Source organism: Xylaria bambusicola, assembly GCF_022495145.1.
Source record: "Xylaria bambusicola strain CBS 139988 unplaced genomic scaffold F5B22scaffold_11, whole genome shotgun sequence".
Classification (NCBI taxonomy): domain Eukaryota; kingdom Fungi; phylum Ascomycota; class Sordariomycetes; order Xylariales; family Xylariaceae; genus Xylaria; species Xylaria bambusicola.
Genome location: NW_025953564.1, coordinates 638,252 through 655,852, shown reverse-complemented (window position 1 = coordinate 655,852; position 17,601 = coordinate 638,252). Strand labels below are relative to the sequence as shown.

At 49.2% G+C, this 17,601-nt stretch overlaps 6 protein-coding genes across 6 annotated transcripts; 3 read left to right on the top strand and 3 right to left on the bottom strand.

The window, feature by feature from the left end:
* Positions 1–360: 360 nt before the first annotated feature.
* Positions 361–2,793, top strand: F5B22DRAFT_598671 (major facilitator superfamily domain-containing protein). Its single transcript, XM_047974396.1, has 5 exons — positions 361–1,424; positions 1,484–1,561; positions 1,628–2,206; positions 2,265–2,388; positions 2,512–2,793. The coding sequence occupies exons 1-5, from the start codon at positions 804–806 to the stop codon at positions 2,637–2,639; spliced, it is 1,530 nt and encodes a 509-aa protein (XP_047832894.1). The 5' UTR covers positions 361–803; the 3' UTR covers positions 2,640–2,793.
* Positions 2,794–3,748: 955 nt separating this feature from the next.
* Positions 3,749–6,324, top strand: F5B22DRAFT_598667 (alcohol oxidase-like protein). The gene is made up of 4 exons (XM_047974395.1): positions 3,749–3,947; positions 4,002–4,345; positions 4,405–5,231; positions 5,287–6,324. The coding sequence occupies exons 1-4, from the start codon at positions 3,887–3,889 to the stop codon at positions 5,879–5,881; spliced, it is 1,827 nt and encodes a 608-aa protein (XP_047832893.1). The 5' UTR covers positions 3,749–3,886; the 3' UTR covers positions 5,882–6,324.
* On the bottom strand, positions 6,052–6,995 carry F5B22DRAFT_653810 (alpha/beta-hydrolase; the record flags this gene model as incomplete). Its single annotated transcript, XM_047979751.1, has 4 exons — positions 6,052–6,326; positions 6,393–6,525; positions 6,582–6,938; positions 6,978–6,995. 4 exons carry the CDS (start codon positions 6,993–6,995, stop codon positions 6,223–6,225), a joined length of 612 nt encoding a protein of 203 aa, XP_047832892.1. The 3' UTR covers positions 6,052–6,222.
* A 589-nt stretch (positions 6,996–7,584) lies between these two features.
* F5B22DRAFT_55168 (glycosyl hydrolase family 3 N terminal domain-containing protein) lies at positions 7,585–11,213 on the bottom strand. The gene is made up of 7 exons (XM_047972964.1): positions 10,619–11,213; positions 10,314–10,460; positions 10,073–10,186; positions 9,728–9,968; positions 9,474–9,610; positions 7,889–9,381; positions 7,585–7,825 (listed from the first exon to the last, which is right to left on the bottom strand). The coding sequence occupies exons 1-7, from the start codon at positions 10,788–10,790 to the stop codon at positions 7,604–7,606; spliced, it is 2,526 nt and encodes an 841-aa protein (XP_047832891.1). The 5' UTR covers positions 10,791–11,213; the 3' UTR covers positions 7,585–7,603.
* A 466-nt stretch (positions 11,214–11,679) lies between these two features.
* F5B22DRAFT_635079 (lethal giant larvae like, C-terminal-domain-containing protein) lies at positions 11,680–14,742 on the bottom strand (the record flags this gene model as incomplete). The annotated part of the gene is made up of 3 exons (XM_047977092.1): positions 11,680–12,395; positions 12,449–14,547; positions 14,624–14,742. 3 exons carry the CDS (start codon positions 14,740–14,742, stop codon positions 11,680–11,682), a joined length of 2,934 nt encoding a protein of 977 aa, XP_047832890.1.
* Positions 14,743–15,565: 823 nt separating this feature from the next.
* F5B22DRAFT_635078 (uncharacterized protein) lies at positions 15,566–17,572 on the top strand (the record flags this gene model as incomplete). Its single annotated transcript, XM_047977091.1, has 4 exons — positions 15,566–15,659; positions 15,728–16,459; positions 16,519–16,877; positions 16,931–17,572. The coding sequence occupies 4 exons, from the start codon at positions 15,566–15,568 to the stop codon at positions 17,570–17,572; spliced, it is 1,827 nt and encodes a 608-aa protein (XP_047832889.1).
* Between the last annotated feature and the right edge of the window lie 29 nt (positions 17,573–17,601).

Below are 17,601 nucleotides of genomic sequence, written 5' to 3'. Positions count from 1 at the left end.
TCTCACTTCACCAAATACGGCCTGTACGGTGTAGTAATTATTCTAACCTGCTTCGTACAATATTCACATTGCCTCTAACACTTACTTCAGTAAATATGTTACTGTTGCGCACGTCTCATCGCCTACCTACATACCTAAGGTAAGTAGTGTATATCACAGTGGGTAGATACTTGGTAGGTATGTACCTGGGTACACTAGGCAGTATGTAGGGCTTGGTATTTAAAATAGCAGCAGAGTATGTGTCCACATATGTACCCAGTACTTACTCCACCCATAGGCTAAAGACCTCACTAAAGCTGGAAGGTAAGACAGCCCTGGTAGGGCGTAGCCTCTGGGCGCAATTTGGCAACAATGCTTATTGATCCGCAGGGTAGAGCCGCCTAGTCTAGGTATATTCACATTATTTGGGCATCCTTTCATTTCTCGAACGCCGTGATTATGCAGTTCGTCCACTTAAACCTAGGTAGCTGAACAGAAGTGCTTATACCACACAGCTGCTTACTCTTTCTCGATGTTCGTCCTAAATGTAATGGGTAGTGTGAAGCGCCTGAGCGATGTCCGCGGACGGAGCAAACCCTCTGCGGGCCATCTGACAGAATCCCTTTCATCTGAGCCGCGCTTCAAGATACATCCGCGGCCATGTTCGCGGAGCACGGAGATCAGTATCTGCTAGTAAGAAATAAAAGTAAAGACAATATGTCTCGGTGCTGAATTGGAGAGAATTGCCTATTTACTGAACCAAGCCGTCAATGAAAACTCATCAATTCCTCGACGCGGCTTGACGACGTGAGACTCCAGTTCAGATGTCACCCTCACTAGATTCCACGATTGACTTGGAGCTTACCGAGGGTTTCGCCGTTCGAGATGTAGGAAACAAGGACAGCACCGACGTGGAAGCTGGCCGCATCAGCTTAAGGGCACTCTCCAAGCAAGAGCCTCTTCTGGTAGACTGGTCTGGGCCTGATGACCCCGAGAACCCGCAGAACTGGCCGGGCAAGAAGAGCTTCGGACATGTCATCATCGTTGCCGTGCTGTCCATGATCGTGAATATCGCCGCCACCGCCGTGGCTCCCGGTGTCTCCGGCCTAGTGAAGGACTTCCATATCCAGAGCGAGACGGTCGCAACTCTAACCGTGACCATCTACCTGCTTGGTTTCGCCCTCGGCCCGCTCTTCATCTCTGCCTTCTCGGAGATGTACGGTCGCTTGGTTGTCTACCACGCCAGCAACTTAGTGTTCATCGCATTCGTCATCGGTTGCGCCTTGAGTCGTAACACCGCCGAGTACTTCGTTTTCCGATTCATCTCAGGTTTTGCAGGCGCCGCCCCCGTGACCATCGGAGGAGGTACCATTGCCGACGTAATACCGCTAGAGAAGCGCGGGCTCGCAAGCGCTCTTTTTGGGCTTGGACCTCTTCTCGGACCTGTGTGTCTCTTTATCTCCCTCGTGCGCACATATTCGATAGATACTAACACACATCATAGGTTATTGGTCCCGTCGTTGGGGGATTTTTATCAGCAGGCCCGGGATGGCGCTGGACATTTTGGCTTGTCGCGATTCTAGTACGTCCGCGTTGGTCCTCACTTTGAGTACATACTCTGTGAAAGTTATCGCTGACTATGTAATAGAGCGGTATCGCATCTATTGGCACTTTTATTTTCATGCGCGAAACGCATCCGAACATTCTTCTAGAACGCAGAGCTGCCCGACTGCGTCGTGAGACGGGTGACCTAGCGATCAAATCCAAATTCGACAAGGGCCTGAAGGGGAGCCAGGTCCTGTTCGCGTCGCTGGTTCGCCCAACCCAACTCCTGATTTTCTCGCCGGTCGTGCTCATCATGTCAATTTTCGTCGCTCTCGTCTTCGGCTTACTTTACCTACTATTTGCAGCATTCTCCCCCTTGTTCGAGGACATTTACGGCTTCAGTACCGGCGTTTCAGGGTTATCTTACCTAGGTATCGGCATTGGTGAGCTTGTTGGTCTCGTCGTGTTCGGGGCGTTAAGCGACAAGATATTACAGAAGCGCATGGCAGCCGACAAAACCTCTGAGCATAAACCAGAATATAGACTCATCATGATGATCTGGTTTTCGCCTATCATCGGTGGGGGACTATTCCTTTTTGGCTGGACTGCTCAGTACCACATACATTGGATTGTCCCCATCATTGGAACTTTCTTGGTCGGATACGGCTCATTCTTTGTCATCGTGAGTTATCCGTGAGTTTTATGTTCTATTGATCAGCTGCTGAAGCATACATATCTAGCTGCCGTCGCAACTGTATCTAGTCGACTTATTTGGCTCCGAGGCCGCCGCCAGCGCGCTCGGGGCTAATACGCTTCTCCGTTCACTCTCCGGTGCTTTTTTGCCTGTAGCAGGTCCTAGCCTGTGTGAGTCAAGTCTCTCCCTTATCCCCCCATCCTGGTACCCAACTTAAAAGTCTTCCCCGCTCCTACCAGGCAGTACTATGGTATAATACCCTTTATCGCAAGCATTTCTAACCCTCGAATCAGTTTCTACTCTGGGCTATGGTTGGGGAAACACACTTCTAGGGTTTCTCGCCTTGGGCTTTGCTGCAGCCCCGATCTTTTTCTATAAGCGAGGGGAATGGCTGCGCAGCAAGACAACTATAAAGTTTTGAATGCAGCTTAGAAACCATGCCGTGATCATCAACTCAGCTTTTGGTAGTTTAGACACGATCAACAATAAAGACATTTATGATATTCATTGTATTCTAACGCAGATTCTTATATGAGGGTTCATGAAGAATAGCTTCCAATTGAGCGCTCTTCCGGTTGGTGTATTCTCCCCAATCGTTTTTATCAATGCTACGTGTCGTAGAGCGGTGCATGAAACGGGGCGAGAGACTTCTAAACTTTCTCTGGTATACGAATGAGAGCGCAGAATCCCTTCAAGAAATCATGACAGATGCTTTTGACTCTCACCGTCATCATAACATTGTCCTAGCAAGTTATGTCCGGAAACGGCGTTTGGTGTGGAACAGACTTCTAAATAAAGCTCAGAGCCGGCCGCTTCCCGCTCCCCTCGACATTCTCGCGAACATCAAACGCCCTTTCATTCAAGTCATAACTGAATATTCCTCACCCCAAGCTGCGTTTGAAAATGGGAGAGCCTTACTTGTAGGCAACGCTTCATCACTATAGACCACATACGGCTTTCAGTGCTACACAGGCGGCTTTACACGCGTTATGCATTCAACGGTATGTCAATGAAGATATGTCTTTATGTATTGCGTTATGCTGTACTACACTCGTCGCAGAGTGCGCTCTACAGTAAATTCTATCAAAACTGCATAGGCATAACGTTGATGGCAGGTTTGCGCTAAATTGGTTCTATTGTGTAATTGACAAGTTACGTCTTTGCTGAACCGCGATAAGCCTCTTCTCAGGTCGACGATGAAAGTGGGAAACCCACAGTGAAGATGATCAGCAGCATAGGTAGCCCAATAGGTAATGATTCCGTAATGTTTCAATTCGCAGTATGATGGGGAATAGCTCCAACGCGCACGAAGTGTTATGTTTGACCATGTGCATTGTGTAATAATCTGCAGATATTTCAAACGAATAAAATTCGTGGTTATTTATAACCTCAACGTCAAGTACCTATGTGTTGGAACAGTGCTTGAGAGCCTGCATTAGACCGATGTCACACAAAGGCGGGGTGACACGTTTTCCTCCAGGTAAATAAGAGTGCTTCCATCTCATTGTCTCAAACGTCAAAAATGATGCAGTTAGACGTTCGAGCAGTCTAACGGTTATTATATAGCCCCACCTACGTCCAACACATTGTTCCCGAACTTTTCTCCTCCGTCAACCATGATCATTCTTTCAACACTACCCTACAAAGACGCCTATTGCAATAGTGACCATGCCCCTGTACACGAAACTCCCCACCACCATTGATGAGGTAGATATCATCATTGCAGGAGGTATGATCAGACGTCCAGTCGAACTTTGGCAAGCGCCTCTGACATAACTTGAAGGTGGCACGGCTGGGTGCATTGTTGCATCTAGGCTGAGTGACGCGGACCCTAGCCTCTCTGTTCTGCTCATCGAGCGTGGTAGCAACAATTATGAGTTACCTAATATTACGAAGCCGGCATTCATGTTCACTCATGTCATACCTGGCAGCAAGACGACCACATTCCATAAGGGCAGCAAGGAAGAGCAACTGACAGATAGGGAAGTCATCGTGCCCTCGGGTAAAATTCTGGGAGGGGGTTCGTCAGTCAACTTCCTGATGTATACCCGTGCGCAACGATCCGACTTTGATTCTTGGCAGACGCCTGGATGGTCTGCTGATGATATGTTGCCATATCTGAAAAAGGTACTTCAAGGCTATAGATCCTGATCCCCATGCAGAAAGATGGAACTGACGGAAGATAGCTTGAAACATATCACGGGTCTGGTCCAAAGGACCGCCATGGATACGAAGGCCCTGTTCACGTCTCAGGAGGCACTTATCGTGTGCCTAGGTCGGAAGATGATTTCATAGCTGCAGCCAAAGGTGTGGGATGGACTGAGCTAGAAGATGCCCAGGATTTGGATTCCAACAATGGTGTACAGCGGGCAATGCGCTACATCTCCCCGGATGGCCAAAGACAGGACGTGGCCCACACCTACCTTCACCCTAGACTTCGTGATGGCAAGCATCCAAATCTACATGTAGTCGTAGAATCGCAGGTGGTTCGGATTCTGTTCGAGAAGCAGAAAGCTACGGGCGTTGAGTACGTTTCAGATCCAGATGCAGATCTCCAGCCCAGTCCGACCCAGGTGCAGGATTCCGTGCGACGTATACGTGCCAGGAAGCTTGTTATCGCTTCGTGTGGAACTTTTGGGACACCCACTCTCTTGGAGCGGTCTGGCATTGGCAACCGAGAGATTCTCAACCGTGCCGGTGTGTCTGACGTCGTTGCTCACATACCAGGAGTTGGTGAAGCTTACAACGATCATCACTTAATGGTGTACTCCTATCGCTCAAGTCTCGCACCTGAAGAAACGATGGACGCTCTCGCAGGCGGTCGTTTGGATCCCGGAGAGCTAATGAAAAACAACGACAAGATACTGGGCTGGAATGCAATGGATATCACTTGCAAACTACGCCCAAGCGAAGCTGATGTCGCTTCGTTGGGTCCTAATTTCCAAGAAGCCTGGGACCGCGACTTCAAGACCAACACAAATAAGCCTCTAGTCCTCATGTCTCTGATTAACACGTGAGTTTTAATACCATCGCGGATCTTGATATCTACCGATACTAAATGTCAGCAGGTTTCCATCCCTTCCGATCGGCCTCCCAGTGGGACAGTATCTGGCGGTATCTGCCTTTTCTATCTACCCTTATTCGCGGGGCCGCTTGCATATCACAGGCACCGCTCTGAGTGACCCTATTAACTTTGTAACGGGATTCTTTTCTGACCCCCAGGGTATCGACATCAAAAAGTGTGTCTGGGCTTATAAAAAGCAGCGTGAAATAGTCCGCCGCATGGAGAACTATCGTGGCGAAGTTCCGGCAACGCACCCACCGTTCCCGGCCGAATCCAAGGCGGCCTGTATCGAAATAGGAGAGCCCATTGGACCCACTGTGGTCGACATCGAATACACGCCTGAGGACGATATGATCATTGAGCATTGGCTACGCGAGAACGTGGCCACAGCATGGCACTCGTTAGGCACGTGTAAGATGGCGCCTCTCGATAAGATGGGCGTGGTCGATGCCAACCTCAACGTCCATGGTGTTAAAAACTTGAAAGTTATCGATTTAAGTATCCCTCCACTAGATGTAGCTGCAAATACTAATAACACGGCTATGGCGATCGGTGAGAAAGGGGCTGATATTTGCATTGATGAGTTAGCTTTGGCTTGAATCAGTCATCGGATGGAGAGTTTTGGAAGTACATTGAGTATATTGTCTGGCGATTTGATATAGTCTTGTGGGGGTGCGTAGTCAATGGAAGTGAGCCAGCGCCACATAGAGAGGTGATCAGTTGAGGTCTATTCAGATGATACTCTAAGTTCTAGCCTGCGATCTTTCCCCTGGAGATCTCCTTATTAATAGATAATCTCCGCAAAAGGTTCTACCGCACTGTATCCAATCCTCCGTGATATATAGTTAGTTATCTCTTACGACAACTTGGGGTGTGAGAGTTTACTCAAGAAACCTTAACCGCTCGCCTCGCCTGGCCCGTCAATCAATATTTCAGTTATTCACTCCGGCTTACTGATGAAAGGGGAGTGGCTTGAATCGACCTCGATTACCTTGTCAATCCCATGAGAACCACTTGCTTTGGCCGCATCGATGAAATCAGCAACTACAGTTGATAGCTTGTCCTTCAGCGTCAAAATGTACATCGTCGCGATAATGCGCTAAGCGGCACTCGTTGCGGTGTCCCAATATGACCCTAGGCTCTGCGGGCGCAACTCTTTTGCCAGTGCGGCGACTGTGTCATCGTCTATATCTTGGTAGAACATAGGTTCAGGGTCTTCCGCCATCACAGTGACTCTGCCTTTCTAATAGTCCCTCATTGTTAGCTGGAGGCCAATGAGAAAATGGGAAACACACTAACCTCCATGTCAGTCTTCATCTCCGGTACCATGCTATCGCGTGTACCACGAGGTAAATGTTGGGATCCTTCTAGCACCAGGAATGCGGTTATATAGATTAGCCTCACGACGCCACCTTTCCACCCCTTCGTAGCGCACGCGATCTTGTCAAGACCCTCTAGCGCTGTACCGCCCGTCATACCGCTGAAACTTTGCATGCCAACCACAACATCCCGCTCCACAACCAGTTTGGAAATCGTTCGGCAGATGACTTCGATATCTTGATCCCAATTCGGAGTAGGAGGTGTAGTGCCACTTGATGGGAGGTTAGGGGCAACAGCGGCATAGCCCACCCTTTCGAGCTCGGGTATAAGGCGATTCTAGCATTGGGGGCTGTGCCAGGCGCCGTGAAGAAGCACGAATATCGGTGAAGTCATTTGGCGTGGTAGGTGATGCAAATGAGCTGTTACTCAGTCTCAAGCCGATAGCCCCTGAAAAATCGTCATATTGTAGAAGCGGAAGAGAAGATCGCCCTGGATAATCTGAGGGGACTGGAATGGTATGGGCGATTACATTGATTGTCAGGAGTAGGCTAATTTGACGTTGGGACTGCACGCAAGTAAGCTCAGCTTTTATTTACCGATTTCGCAAAAACTTTCTCTTGCGATACGAAGGACCATAATTATGCGTATTGTGTGGCTGTGCGGTACTTGCTTTTCTTCAACTGAGGAGTTCGTTATGTCTCTATGCATGCTCACAGATTTGAATAGAAGGACTCAATGACACTCTACCCGAGCTGACAACCACTCCTTGCTGCTGGTCTTGTATGAAAGCCAATGACAAGTAACGACAATGGGAAGTTGCAGGATTATAGCAAGCTTACTGAGGCTGTAACTGGTGAGCAATGATGAAATAAATGAGAATCTGTACATTCTGAAAAAGGAGCTAGGCCGTTCATTACATTCGATTACCCGGCAGCGCTTGCGATATATTGGCAAGGTCCCCTGATCACGTTAATGATCATTTAAAGCCTCTTACTCCACCACTAGAGACTCGTGTGGAGTCTCAGATCCCGCGAACTTGATCCGACATAAGCAGTCTTGGGATAACTTGTGACCTTCCAATCCTGTGCCTCCGTGTCCCAATTACTCAAGTCTCGATACGTCACATTGAAAGTTACCGTCTTGGTCTCTCCTGCCTCAAGCTCAACTTCATCAAACCCACGAAGAACGACCTTGGGTTCATTCGGGCCACCGAGGGAAAGGTACTAGAAGCAAACGTTAGCATTCAAATTGCGGACACGTAGAAACGGTTCAAGGGATCAACGCACCAACTGAGGAATATCAGTACCCGGCACTTCCCCTGAATTAGTAACATCCACCTCGATGATATAGACCACTTTATACAGCTCCGGATTCCCCCCAGGCGCACCTCCAGCTGGTAAAATGGGCTGTGCAGAACGATTGTGGGCCGCGTAGGGGAAGTCAGGCGAGCCCGTGTTATCAGGGATCTCCGTACTGGCGATCCACGGATATATCATGCCAGGAACCTTTTCAAATCCCTCAGGCAGCAGCGCATGTGCTGGATCGTAATCAAGCCCCCCAAAAGTCGGCCCAGCGGCTGTGAATCCGCTCGCAGGCATATAGGGCCCTATATCCTGCTTCTTAACAGTCAAGTTCGTGTATGAGAAGATAGTGTAACTGAGACCGTATCCAAACTCGAAGCTGGGCTCGATACCCTTGCTGTCAAAGTAGCGGTAGTCTATGAACGAGCCCTCAGTAAAGTCCTGCTGTGGAGTAGGCGTGCTTGAGTTCACAATTGTAGTGATGCCCCAGTCACCGGCTGCCTTTCCCCATGTAAAGGGGCTTCGACCTTGAGGGTTGACCTTCCCATATAGAACATCGGTCAGCGAGTTTCCTGATTCCTGGCCGGGCAGTCCAGCCCATAAAATTGTAGTGACGTTCGGATGTGTCTTAACATCGTCAATAAGCACGGGTCCCACACTGTGAATCACAACTATTGTATTGGGATTGACTGATGCCACAGCTGCAATGAGTTCGTCGCCGCCGTTCCAGAGCGTCAAATTCTTTCGGTCGCCAAAGTTGCCGTCAAGAGTCTGGTATCCTTCGCCGGAGTTGGCATTTACAAACACAATGGCGGTAGAAGAGTTACTCGCAGCGGCACGAGCAGCACCAAGATCCCAGTTAGTCTTGATATTGGAGAACAGAGTTCTGTCTGTGCGCGCTTGCTTCTCAATGGCAGTTGCCGGGGATATTAGGTACGGGAACTCGGCTGTGGCAGAGCCCCATCCCATTGCCAGTGTACCTACATTGCATATTCTATCGACACAGGCATTAGGTCCTCCCGGGTTGTCTTGCGCGTCCTCGCCAATAATAGCAAGGCTTATTGGTCTCTTCAGGGGTAAGGCGCCGTTCTCGTTCTTCAATAACACGATCGATTTGGCACCAATTTCTCGGATAAGTTCTGCATGGTCACCTTGAACATCGACGTGCTTATTTACTGTAGTGTTGCCAGTCTTAGAATGCCAGTATCGAGGGCCGAAGGTCGCATTCGTCCACGAGGAGTAGTTGATATCGATCTGCTTCGTGTCTCTCCCGACTTTATAGAATGCCGCCATGATCCGAACTACCATATCGTCTAGTCTCACCTGCGCGATGTCAAGCGAGAGAGCCGCTTCGGTCAAGGCGGGACCCCAGTACGAACCATACGTAGAATTGCGGACTCCGTCGCCAGGCATCGTCATATCGAGTCCGGCGAAAACACTTGCTTCGGTGCTATGTTGTCCGCCCCAATCCGAAACCACTATATGCAGTAGTCAGCGAGGTATTCAAGGAACTGATGCTAGTTTTACCCCTATCGCACTAGTCTGGCAACAAGAGAGATGTACCACATACCAAAGCCTTGAAATCCAAGCTCATCCTTCAGGAGGTGGTTAAGCACATATGAGTTCTCACATGCGTACGTATTGTTGATCTTATTGTATGAGCACATGACGCTTCCGACGCCAGCACGAACTGCATCGGCAAACGGCCTGTGGGAAAGGGGTGATTAGCTATCAGATACCCAAAGTATAGCTCTTGAAATATCTATCGGGAATTCCTTCCTCCATTTGTAGTTCACTGTTCAAGATCTTCAAGTGATCACTTACCAGAGATACACCTCATGCATAGTCTTATCATCAATATTGCTGCTGATCCCACCTCGGAAGTGCTCCTGCTCGTTCAATATGAAATGCTTTACACTCGCAACAACACCTGCACCCTGTGTTCCCTTAACCGTCTCTGCAACAGCAACGCCGGCCAGGTAAGGGTCCGGGCCGAAGCCTTCGAAGTTGCGACCACCAGCAGGATCACGGCCTAAAGGGCCAACAACCGGACCCAGCAGAACATCTTCATATACGCTGATATTAGCTACTGTCTCAATTGAATATATAAAATGAAACTGAGTCCCTCCATATTCGGATATACCGACAGGATAGTGACTGTATACATACCAATTCCCTTGTCCCTGAACTCTGCACCTAATGCCTCACCTCGCTTGCGCATCAGAGATCTGGACCACGTGGCTGCAGCATTGATGCCCGCTGGAAATGCCGAGTTTAGGTCGGCTATACAAAAGGCTCGCATCAGTAAAGCATGTGGCACAATTATCATGAAGCTGCATTTCTCGGGCTCTATTCTTTCGATCACGGAGTGAAGGCAGAGTGACCCGTCTCAAGCATATTATAGACTTACTATACCTAATTCCGACAGGACCATCCTGGAGACATAGCTCTCGAAATCCCAAGCGAGGAATGCTGCCTGTGTTTCCTGTGCATAAATTTGCCTGGTTGCCAGTGCCCGTAGTCAAATTGACCTTCTCCAGAAGAGTCAACTTGGAGACTACCCACGACAATATAGTCAGCATTTACTGTTCATCGCGATTCACTATAGAGATGGTCCAAAACACTCTTAGAGTCGAAGCCCGAGATCTTCTTAGGTTCAACGACTCATATGCACGAATAGGTCACAAGAGGACATAAGAGATAATGTCTACTGACCAAACTCGTGTGCACGTTGATACGCGGCATCCCAACCATCCGGACCGCCCGCACTCCAAGGAGAAGGGTAGAACACAGGAGAGGTTGGGATTGGATCCGCGTCCAAAGACGAAGCAGCATCGCCCACAACAAGAAGCGCAAACGTGAGTACAAGCTGCCGTACACGCATCATTACGAGGAGAGATATGGCGATAATACTGAATTGTTGGGGTTGGGGCTGTCGAGGAAGCACGACTTTAAGCCGCGAAGGTGCTGTCCTCAAAATCGAGGGTTTTAGCAGACATTCCCCTCACGAATGCACGACCTCGATATACTGCATCGTTTTTTGAAGGTGCGTGGCAGGTTCGTTAAACTGACCAGGGTTGATATCCGGCAGAATGCAGGAGATACATCAACAGTCAGGTACCGACGAGTAAGTCTTTGGATAAATTCAACGGCCTAACTCAAGGAGCAATATACATGTGCTTCACTAGGGGTTGTGTGATTTAATCGCAGTCACTACCGAAGGCAAGTTCTCTAGGGAAATGCAATGTGAAGATCCCATTGCAGCCATGCCCACCCTGTGAAGATTAGAGTGGGAATGGCTAATAAACGAAAGGCTGCAGCCATACTGAGGGTTGATTGAACCAAGAGGGGAAGTTGATTAGTTAAGCACTTAATGCTCATTCGAAGATACGTTGACCCTCCATCGAGTTCTCTCCGCAAGTAAGCCAAAGTTTTCTTTCCGAATATACTACCTAGGTGCACAGACTAGCATATATTGACTGCGAAGAACGCTGCCATGAGCCGCACGCTTTTCGCTCCAATATCCATAGAGACAGAAACTATCTTAAGCCCTTGGGCTTTCAAGAGAATGTTAAAGCAATTCTCCTTTCTATGAACCATGATGCCTAGAACGTTAGCAAGCCCTTCCATAACAGACAGGTGATGATTGATGCTGTCAAGGTCGATGGACGTACCACTGGATGGACAGCAGCGTGCTTCTATCGTGGCTGTGATTAAAAACTCTCGAAAGATGCGTACGATCTATACTAACAGCTGGTAAAAGATAGCCTCTGTGACTAGGAGAATTTGCTCGTAATAGACCCTAAGAACATCTTCCGCTTCTGGCTGCTAACAAACTTGCTTGCATCCTCAGACCACTTCTGGCTACTTGCTGCAATATTATCTATGCTGTCATTCATGATATTTAGCTTCTCGGTGCGCTCATTCAATTGTCGGGTTAGGTAATCACCCCAGCCTTCTTGACTTGGGCTTGATGGTCCAGCTCGAGCCTGATGTTCCATCGCCTCTGAGGCTGCAAGCATTCGTTTGCTGGGAGGTCTCCCTGGGCCACCAATTAAGAGGTCAAGGTCTGCCGGGGATATGTACTGCGTGCCCGAGATCCACTGCATATTTGAGATAGTCGGACGCGGGGGAATTGTGAGGTCAGGGTTAATGAGCCTATCCGCGGCGTTCTCTAGTGCCTGGCCCGTTCCCCATACTTGCAGTACTGCTAGTTCAGACGGACCCGTCCAGCAGATGACTTCACCATCTTCGGTTACTAGTGAATTTGCGATACGGGCTCCGTCAATCATAGGCAGAGGAGCATTGCCTATCTCCTTGAGTCCAGGCAGGCTAAAGGCTCGTGTCTGTCTATCTCCAAATACACCAACCAGCGCCATTCCATGTAACTCGAATTCGGTTACCGCAGCAGAACTACATAGGCAATCACTGAATGACTTTGATGCACCTTTCGCAGTAGCCGGTTTAAAGATGCGAACTTCGGTTTGTGTGACTTGAACATGATCAGCGAGCAACTATGACGAGTGGGACGGGTTGGATTCTTACCAACAACGAGCAAGCCGTTCACGTGCCTGCCTTCTCGAAGGCCAGCGACAGCGTGGCCGGTCGCTGCAGCTGGCTTTCCAGTGTCAGCAATGATCGGGCAAATCGAGACTACCTCGTCGCTCAAGGTTGCTATTCCGGCGGGCTCAGCTTTGAAACTTGGGCCAGAAGGCAAAATTCTCAAGGTGATAACTTTTCCCAGTTTGGTTCCGATGAAGCAGCATATGCTTGAGTATTTGTCATCATCCAGTGTCATGACTGCGAACTCAATAACCATCGGCCAGTCTTTGTTGGTTGACACGCTTGAGCGGCTCTTCAGGAACGAGGACTTCTTCTCCGACTTAGTCAAATCGGCTATAGAGGATTGAAACATAACTGAAGGCCCTCGCAAATCAATAATGCTTAGAAATCCATTCTCGGAACCAACTGCAACAAAGCCTACGTCGGATACCTTTACAGCACTTATCGGCCCTTGCATCATCTCGTACAATGAGAGTGGCTGCAAGCCACTCTTGAGGTTCGGCTCTGACCTAGCCCTGATATCTGAAAGTCCACCGGGGTTGGATGGTAGCTCTTGGTTTGCAGCCTGTCCGTAGAATTTGTTAGTGTCCCACCTATATATCACAACCTCTCCCTTGCTAGTGCCGACAGCAAATTCTGAACTTTCTGCAGCCATGCTCATTGCAGTGATAGTCACATCTTCGAATCGATTGAGAGCTCTGGCGACATCAATTTGAAGTTGTTTGGGGTTTTCAATTTCGTCCCCATGGCCGACATCCCAGATTCGCACAGTGCTATCAGCATAAGCAACTTGAATGATAGTCCGACCTTCAAAACGCCGCCGTGATCGAATTGCTTCAGCACCACCTTTCAAAATAGGCTCGCCCGCAGGCCGATTCTCAACCATACCAAGCCATTTGTCGCGGCTTAGTGTAGAGCTTGCGATTTTTGTAGCAAAGGGGTGCACGAATGAAAGCGATGGGTGAAGCTGGTTTGTTGGAGAAATCGGATACCCACTCGGGAAGCTCATTGTGATGATTTCGCCGGACGATAATAAAGCTAGTATCGCGATCGGGTCTTGGGCGCCAGAAAAGTATGGCGATGCCCGGGGAATGAGGAAGAAGTTGACTACCTCAGCACCAGCTGGGGTTTCAATGGTGGCTCGCTTCTTACCCTTGACGTAGTCTGCTAGGATCTGCCATGAAGAAGTGGCATAGTTCGGTGTGACTCCAAGTTCGATAAAAGTCAGCCCCGACGGAGGGCCGTCCAGAGTCTGGCCACCGGCGACTAACAATGCGGAATCTTCTGGGTTCTGCTTGCAGCACCAAGCTATCTTCGAGTAAGGGTGCTTTGGCGCGGATTCTTCTGAACGAGGTAAGGGTTGGTCTATGTTGAAATCGTATAGCGTGCGTGCCATAACCAAACGCCCATCGTTTGAAGTGTCCCAAAACACAAGACTCGCATCATCGTGCGCAGTGAGCACAAATGTGCCAGTGGGATGCCACAAGGCATGGGTGAGCTTGGGCTTTCTCAGGGTATCAACAGCCTGGTGACTGCCGCCTGGTGCACCAGAAGGAATTTGGTATTCAAAAAATCTGGTAGCCTGGTTTTGCTTGAAGGAGTAAATGACTGCACCGTGGCTATAACCTATCAATAGTTTCCCAACGTCACGGGGATGCAGCTGTAGCGACACGATGGTGACAGCCCGGGCCCGAGGATCCCTGTCTGTCCAAAAGTTTGGTAGGCGAAACTGTGATAAGCGTTCGCGGTCGAGGTCATATGCATAAATCTCGCCAGTTTGAAGACCAATAAAACACCAATCGAGCATAGGATCAGTTAGCATGCACGCGACAATGCCTGGAGCTTGAAAGCTAGTCAATCTGGCGCCAGCATCCAGATCCCAGATTGTCACCTCGTTCTGAGAGTCGAGACTGATTAGGCGATTGGCGCAGAAGTGGATGTCCGCAAAAGAGCGTGACCGCGAAGGGACGAGGAATTTTTGGACTCTGGATTGGCCGAATACATAAATCTTTCCACTGCCAAACCTAGATTCATTTGTTCCCACGGCGAGTAGGGACTGGACAGGGTCATAGGCCACACAACTATTCAGCATAATATGAGTTTGATTATTTACTTAAGCAAAGAGATAGGAGGCAGGGTCAGCGTTACACGACATACCTAATCTGAGAATTGATCCCATATCGGGAACGTTCATCTGGGGCGAACAGCCCCGGCAAGATGTTCGCAGACAGGTCATTCTGCATGCCTGCCTGCTTACCTCTCAGGAAGCTTGCCATTGCGAGGAATGCCGCCCAATAGACAGCGCTTGAAGACAGAGGCAAGTAGGCGATCTGTGAATAGCCTCAAGACACCCCTCAGCAGCTCGGGCTGCTTCTAGTTTGCAAGGTGATTGAATATGCCTTGAGGCCTTTGTCGGCTGACAACCATCCAGTCAGCTTCTGACAGACGGCTAAGACGGCTTTAAGCTCAAGCGGGCATACGTCACTGCCCCTCTATGATATATATCCGATATTAGCATAGTTCTCGTTTAAGAATGTAATGGGGAAGCTGCATGCAAGGCTGGATGTCCAGGGAGGTACCTACCCGGTACAGGCAGGATTGGCGGCTGATTAGATAGCCGATAAGATAGGGTTTGAGGGTGCTTCCTACCGGACCGCAATCACACCAACACCAACGCGGGGCAAGTTTAACATTCTCATTTACATCTACACCTCCTCAACAACAAAATCCACGCGCCCTTGCACACCAAGAAAGTGGTCTAACAGCATGCCATCCAGATGCCCAAGCTCTTTATAATGAAGTGATACATCAAACAAAGAAACCATGCCAACTTGGACAGAGGAGAGTCCTGTTACTATGTAAAAGAGTCTCTCTAAGCCATTCACCCGGGGTTTGGCGTCCATTACCCCCCATTCATGCATAGTGCACGGACCCAACCTATCGGGTTTATGCATAACCCGGGCACATCCCTCCTGGCTGCGAGCTGCTCCATTGATCTACAACCACCTACCAAACATATCAGTAACCTAAGCACGTCCCGATGGCCGGGCAGAGCTCTTGTGCCAGCGGCAACACCTTCTGGCTCACCTGGTATCAACAATGGCCAAAGACGATACGCAGTATTACTGCATTGACGAAGCCCGTTGCAGGCTATGTCAGTTTCAGCTCAGAGATGGAGAATCGGTGCTCGTAGGTATGCTCCACACATGGAAACCCATTTGCTAGGGAATGCGCTTACCCTATGGTTTGTCATGTATCCAGTCCTAGGGGGTGGCCGTGCGTCCAATTCATTCCCCTTCCACCAAGGTGGTACAGTCGAAGATCAAGAGACGGGAATCGTGTTGCATATATGTTGCCAAAGCGCCTGCATCAGAAGATATCGTCAAATGCACTGCTTTCACAACGGATGCTATTCTTTCAAGGTCTTACCCATCTCCTCGACGTTCCTCACTGCTACCAAATATCATTTCAGTCCTCCGATTTCCTCCGAACGTCAAAGGCAACGCCGTATTAGATACGCACTTGCAAGGGGGCTGAAGTTCGGCTTGCTGCGCAAAATTCCTTTGGAGCTCTGTGAGATGATTGCAGGATATCTTGTTCGGGAATGCGCTATCGTCACGTATCAAGAACTTGCACGTGACGTTCACCCATCCGACTTCACAATCGATCTTTCTCAAGATGTCTACGCGACATATAAGAGTATTGAGGGCATTGTGTATGTTCAATCTCTGCACAACGCACCACAGCCCGAAGGGACGGCGAAGCAGATCTTTGCGGCTCGACATGACCGCGTCATTCAAAAGATCTACGTCGCGTATGATCATCTTGGCATCAGAAGCATTCGCTTTGCTTTGCCTAGTCATGATTCCCTAGGTTCATTTTGCGATTCGTGCGGAATGTGGTGGACGGAACTAGCTCGAAATACAGGCATTCTACGCGTCGTGGCAAGATCTGATGTGCGTACTCTTTTCCTCTATGCTTGGCATGGCACGGGTTCTAACGACTCGTATCGCTAAAGGGCCTGAAAGTCAGATGGTTCCTGGAGTCCACAGACCCTCTATCTGCAAGGGACGATGTAGTTCCCAGGCAGGGTTGGCCAACCCCAGGGCTGGATTGCAGGCTGATAGACCTTGACGCATGCGACATCGCCGAGGCGACACCTGACAGCCTGCGGATGACGTCCTTCGATTGTAACAAGCCGACAACAGATGGCTACTCCGCCGCCATCTGTGGTTTGCATGTTGCAAAGTTATATGCGCACCACTCTGGTACAACGAGTACAGACTTCTACAGGGATATGGACGGCGTCTCTAGCTCTTTGCTGTGGATGTACATGCCAGTCGATCAAGACGAGTACCTCAAGGAGATTTGGGCTATCAAAGCTTCCGGCTCCGGGTTCACTGCACTACTAGTAAGTCACAGAGCTATCTTACACCGTGACATTTAGGTTAAAAATTCCCATAGCTCCTCACTAGCCACGAACGAGCAGTTATCTTCGGGAACTATATTCTACATCCCAACGTTCGGCTTCAACTTCACCGCGTTTATGTGACAATGAACTGTCCGTCACAAATATACTTCAATGACTGGGACCCGCTCTGCGATAACAAATGGATCAAATACTTGGGAGTGGATGCCAGTGCCGCGAAGACAGATATGGCTTTAGTAGACGACCAGCAATGTCAAACTCAATATCCCCCTTCGCTCACACCGTCGTCGCCACCGCCTTATACACAGTATAACGAACTATGGTACTATACTAACTGTCGATTGGAGAACGTCACAGAAATAACGTGCTGTAGCGACAAGGCCGCTCCTCACCGGCCTATAATTGGCATGCTGTTGTGCTATAGTAACGGTCATCGTGCCTGTGTGGGGCAGTACCGCATGGACTGGACACTTGACACCTTGACTGTGAACCCTTTAAGGCCATTAAGCATAGGCTTGGGCAAAACTAAGAGACGATTCTCATATGTCGCAGAGGTGAATTTGAAAGAGATAGGTGAGCCTGGCCCGGGCTCAATATCTCGGATGAACATTCCCTGGCATGGCAGACTTGAATGGTGGTTTTCGCAACGCCAGTGTAAACTATACTACTCTGACTAGGAACATACTGAATATATAAAATAATCCCT

What these genes read in the sequence shown, in the direction of transcription:
- F5B22DRAFT_598671 (XM_047974396.1), top strand. Translation starts at nt 804, where the DNA reads ATGTCACCCTCACTAGATTCCACGATTGACTTGGAGCTTACCGAGGGT. An exon ending in TTTGGCTTGTCGCGATTCTA is followed by an intron (nt 1,562 to 1,627) that starts GTACGTCCGCGT and finishes ACTATGTAATAG; the next exon opens with AGCGGTATCGCATCTATTGG. An exon ending in TGTAGCAGGTCCTAGCCTGT is followed by an intron (nt 2,389 to 2,511) that starts GTGAGTCAAGTC and finishes CCCTCGAATCAG; the next exon opens with TTTCTACTCTGGGCTATGGT.
- F5B22DRAFT_598667 (XM_047974395.1), top strand. Translation starts at nt 3,887, where the DNA reads ATGCCCCTGTACACGAAACTCCCCACCACCATTGATGAGGTAGATATC. An exon ending in AGATATCATCATTGCAGGAG is followed by an intron (nt 3,948 to 4,001) that starts GTATGATCAGAC and finishes CATAACTTGAAG; the next exon opens with GTGGCACGGCTGGGTGCATT. An exon ending in TGTTGCCATATCTGAAAAAG is followed by an intron (nt 4,346 to 4,404) that starts GTACTTCAAGGC and finishes GACGGAAGATAG; the next exon opens with CTTGAAACATATCACGGGTC.
- F5B22DRAFT_55168 (XM_047972964.1), bottom strand. Translation starts at nt 10,790, where the DNA reads ATGATGCGTGTACGGCAGCTTGTACTCACGTTTGCGCTTCTTGTTGTG. An exon ending in TCAACGTGCACACGAGTTTG is followed by an intron (nt 10,461 to 10,618) that starts GTCAGTAGACAT and finishes TGTCGTGGGTAG; the next exon opens with TCTCCAAGTTGACTCTTCTG. An exon ending in ATGCATGAGGTGTATCTCTG is followed by an intron (nt 9,611 to 9,727) that starts GTAAGTGATCAC and finishes CCTTTCCCACAG; the next exon opens with GCCGTTTGCCGATGCAGTTC.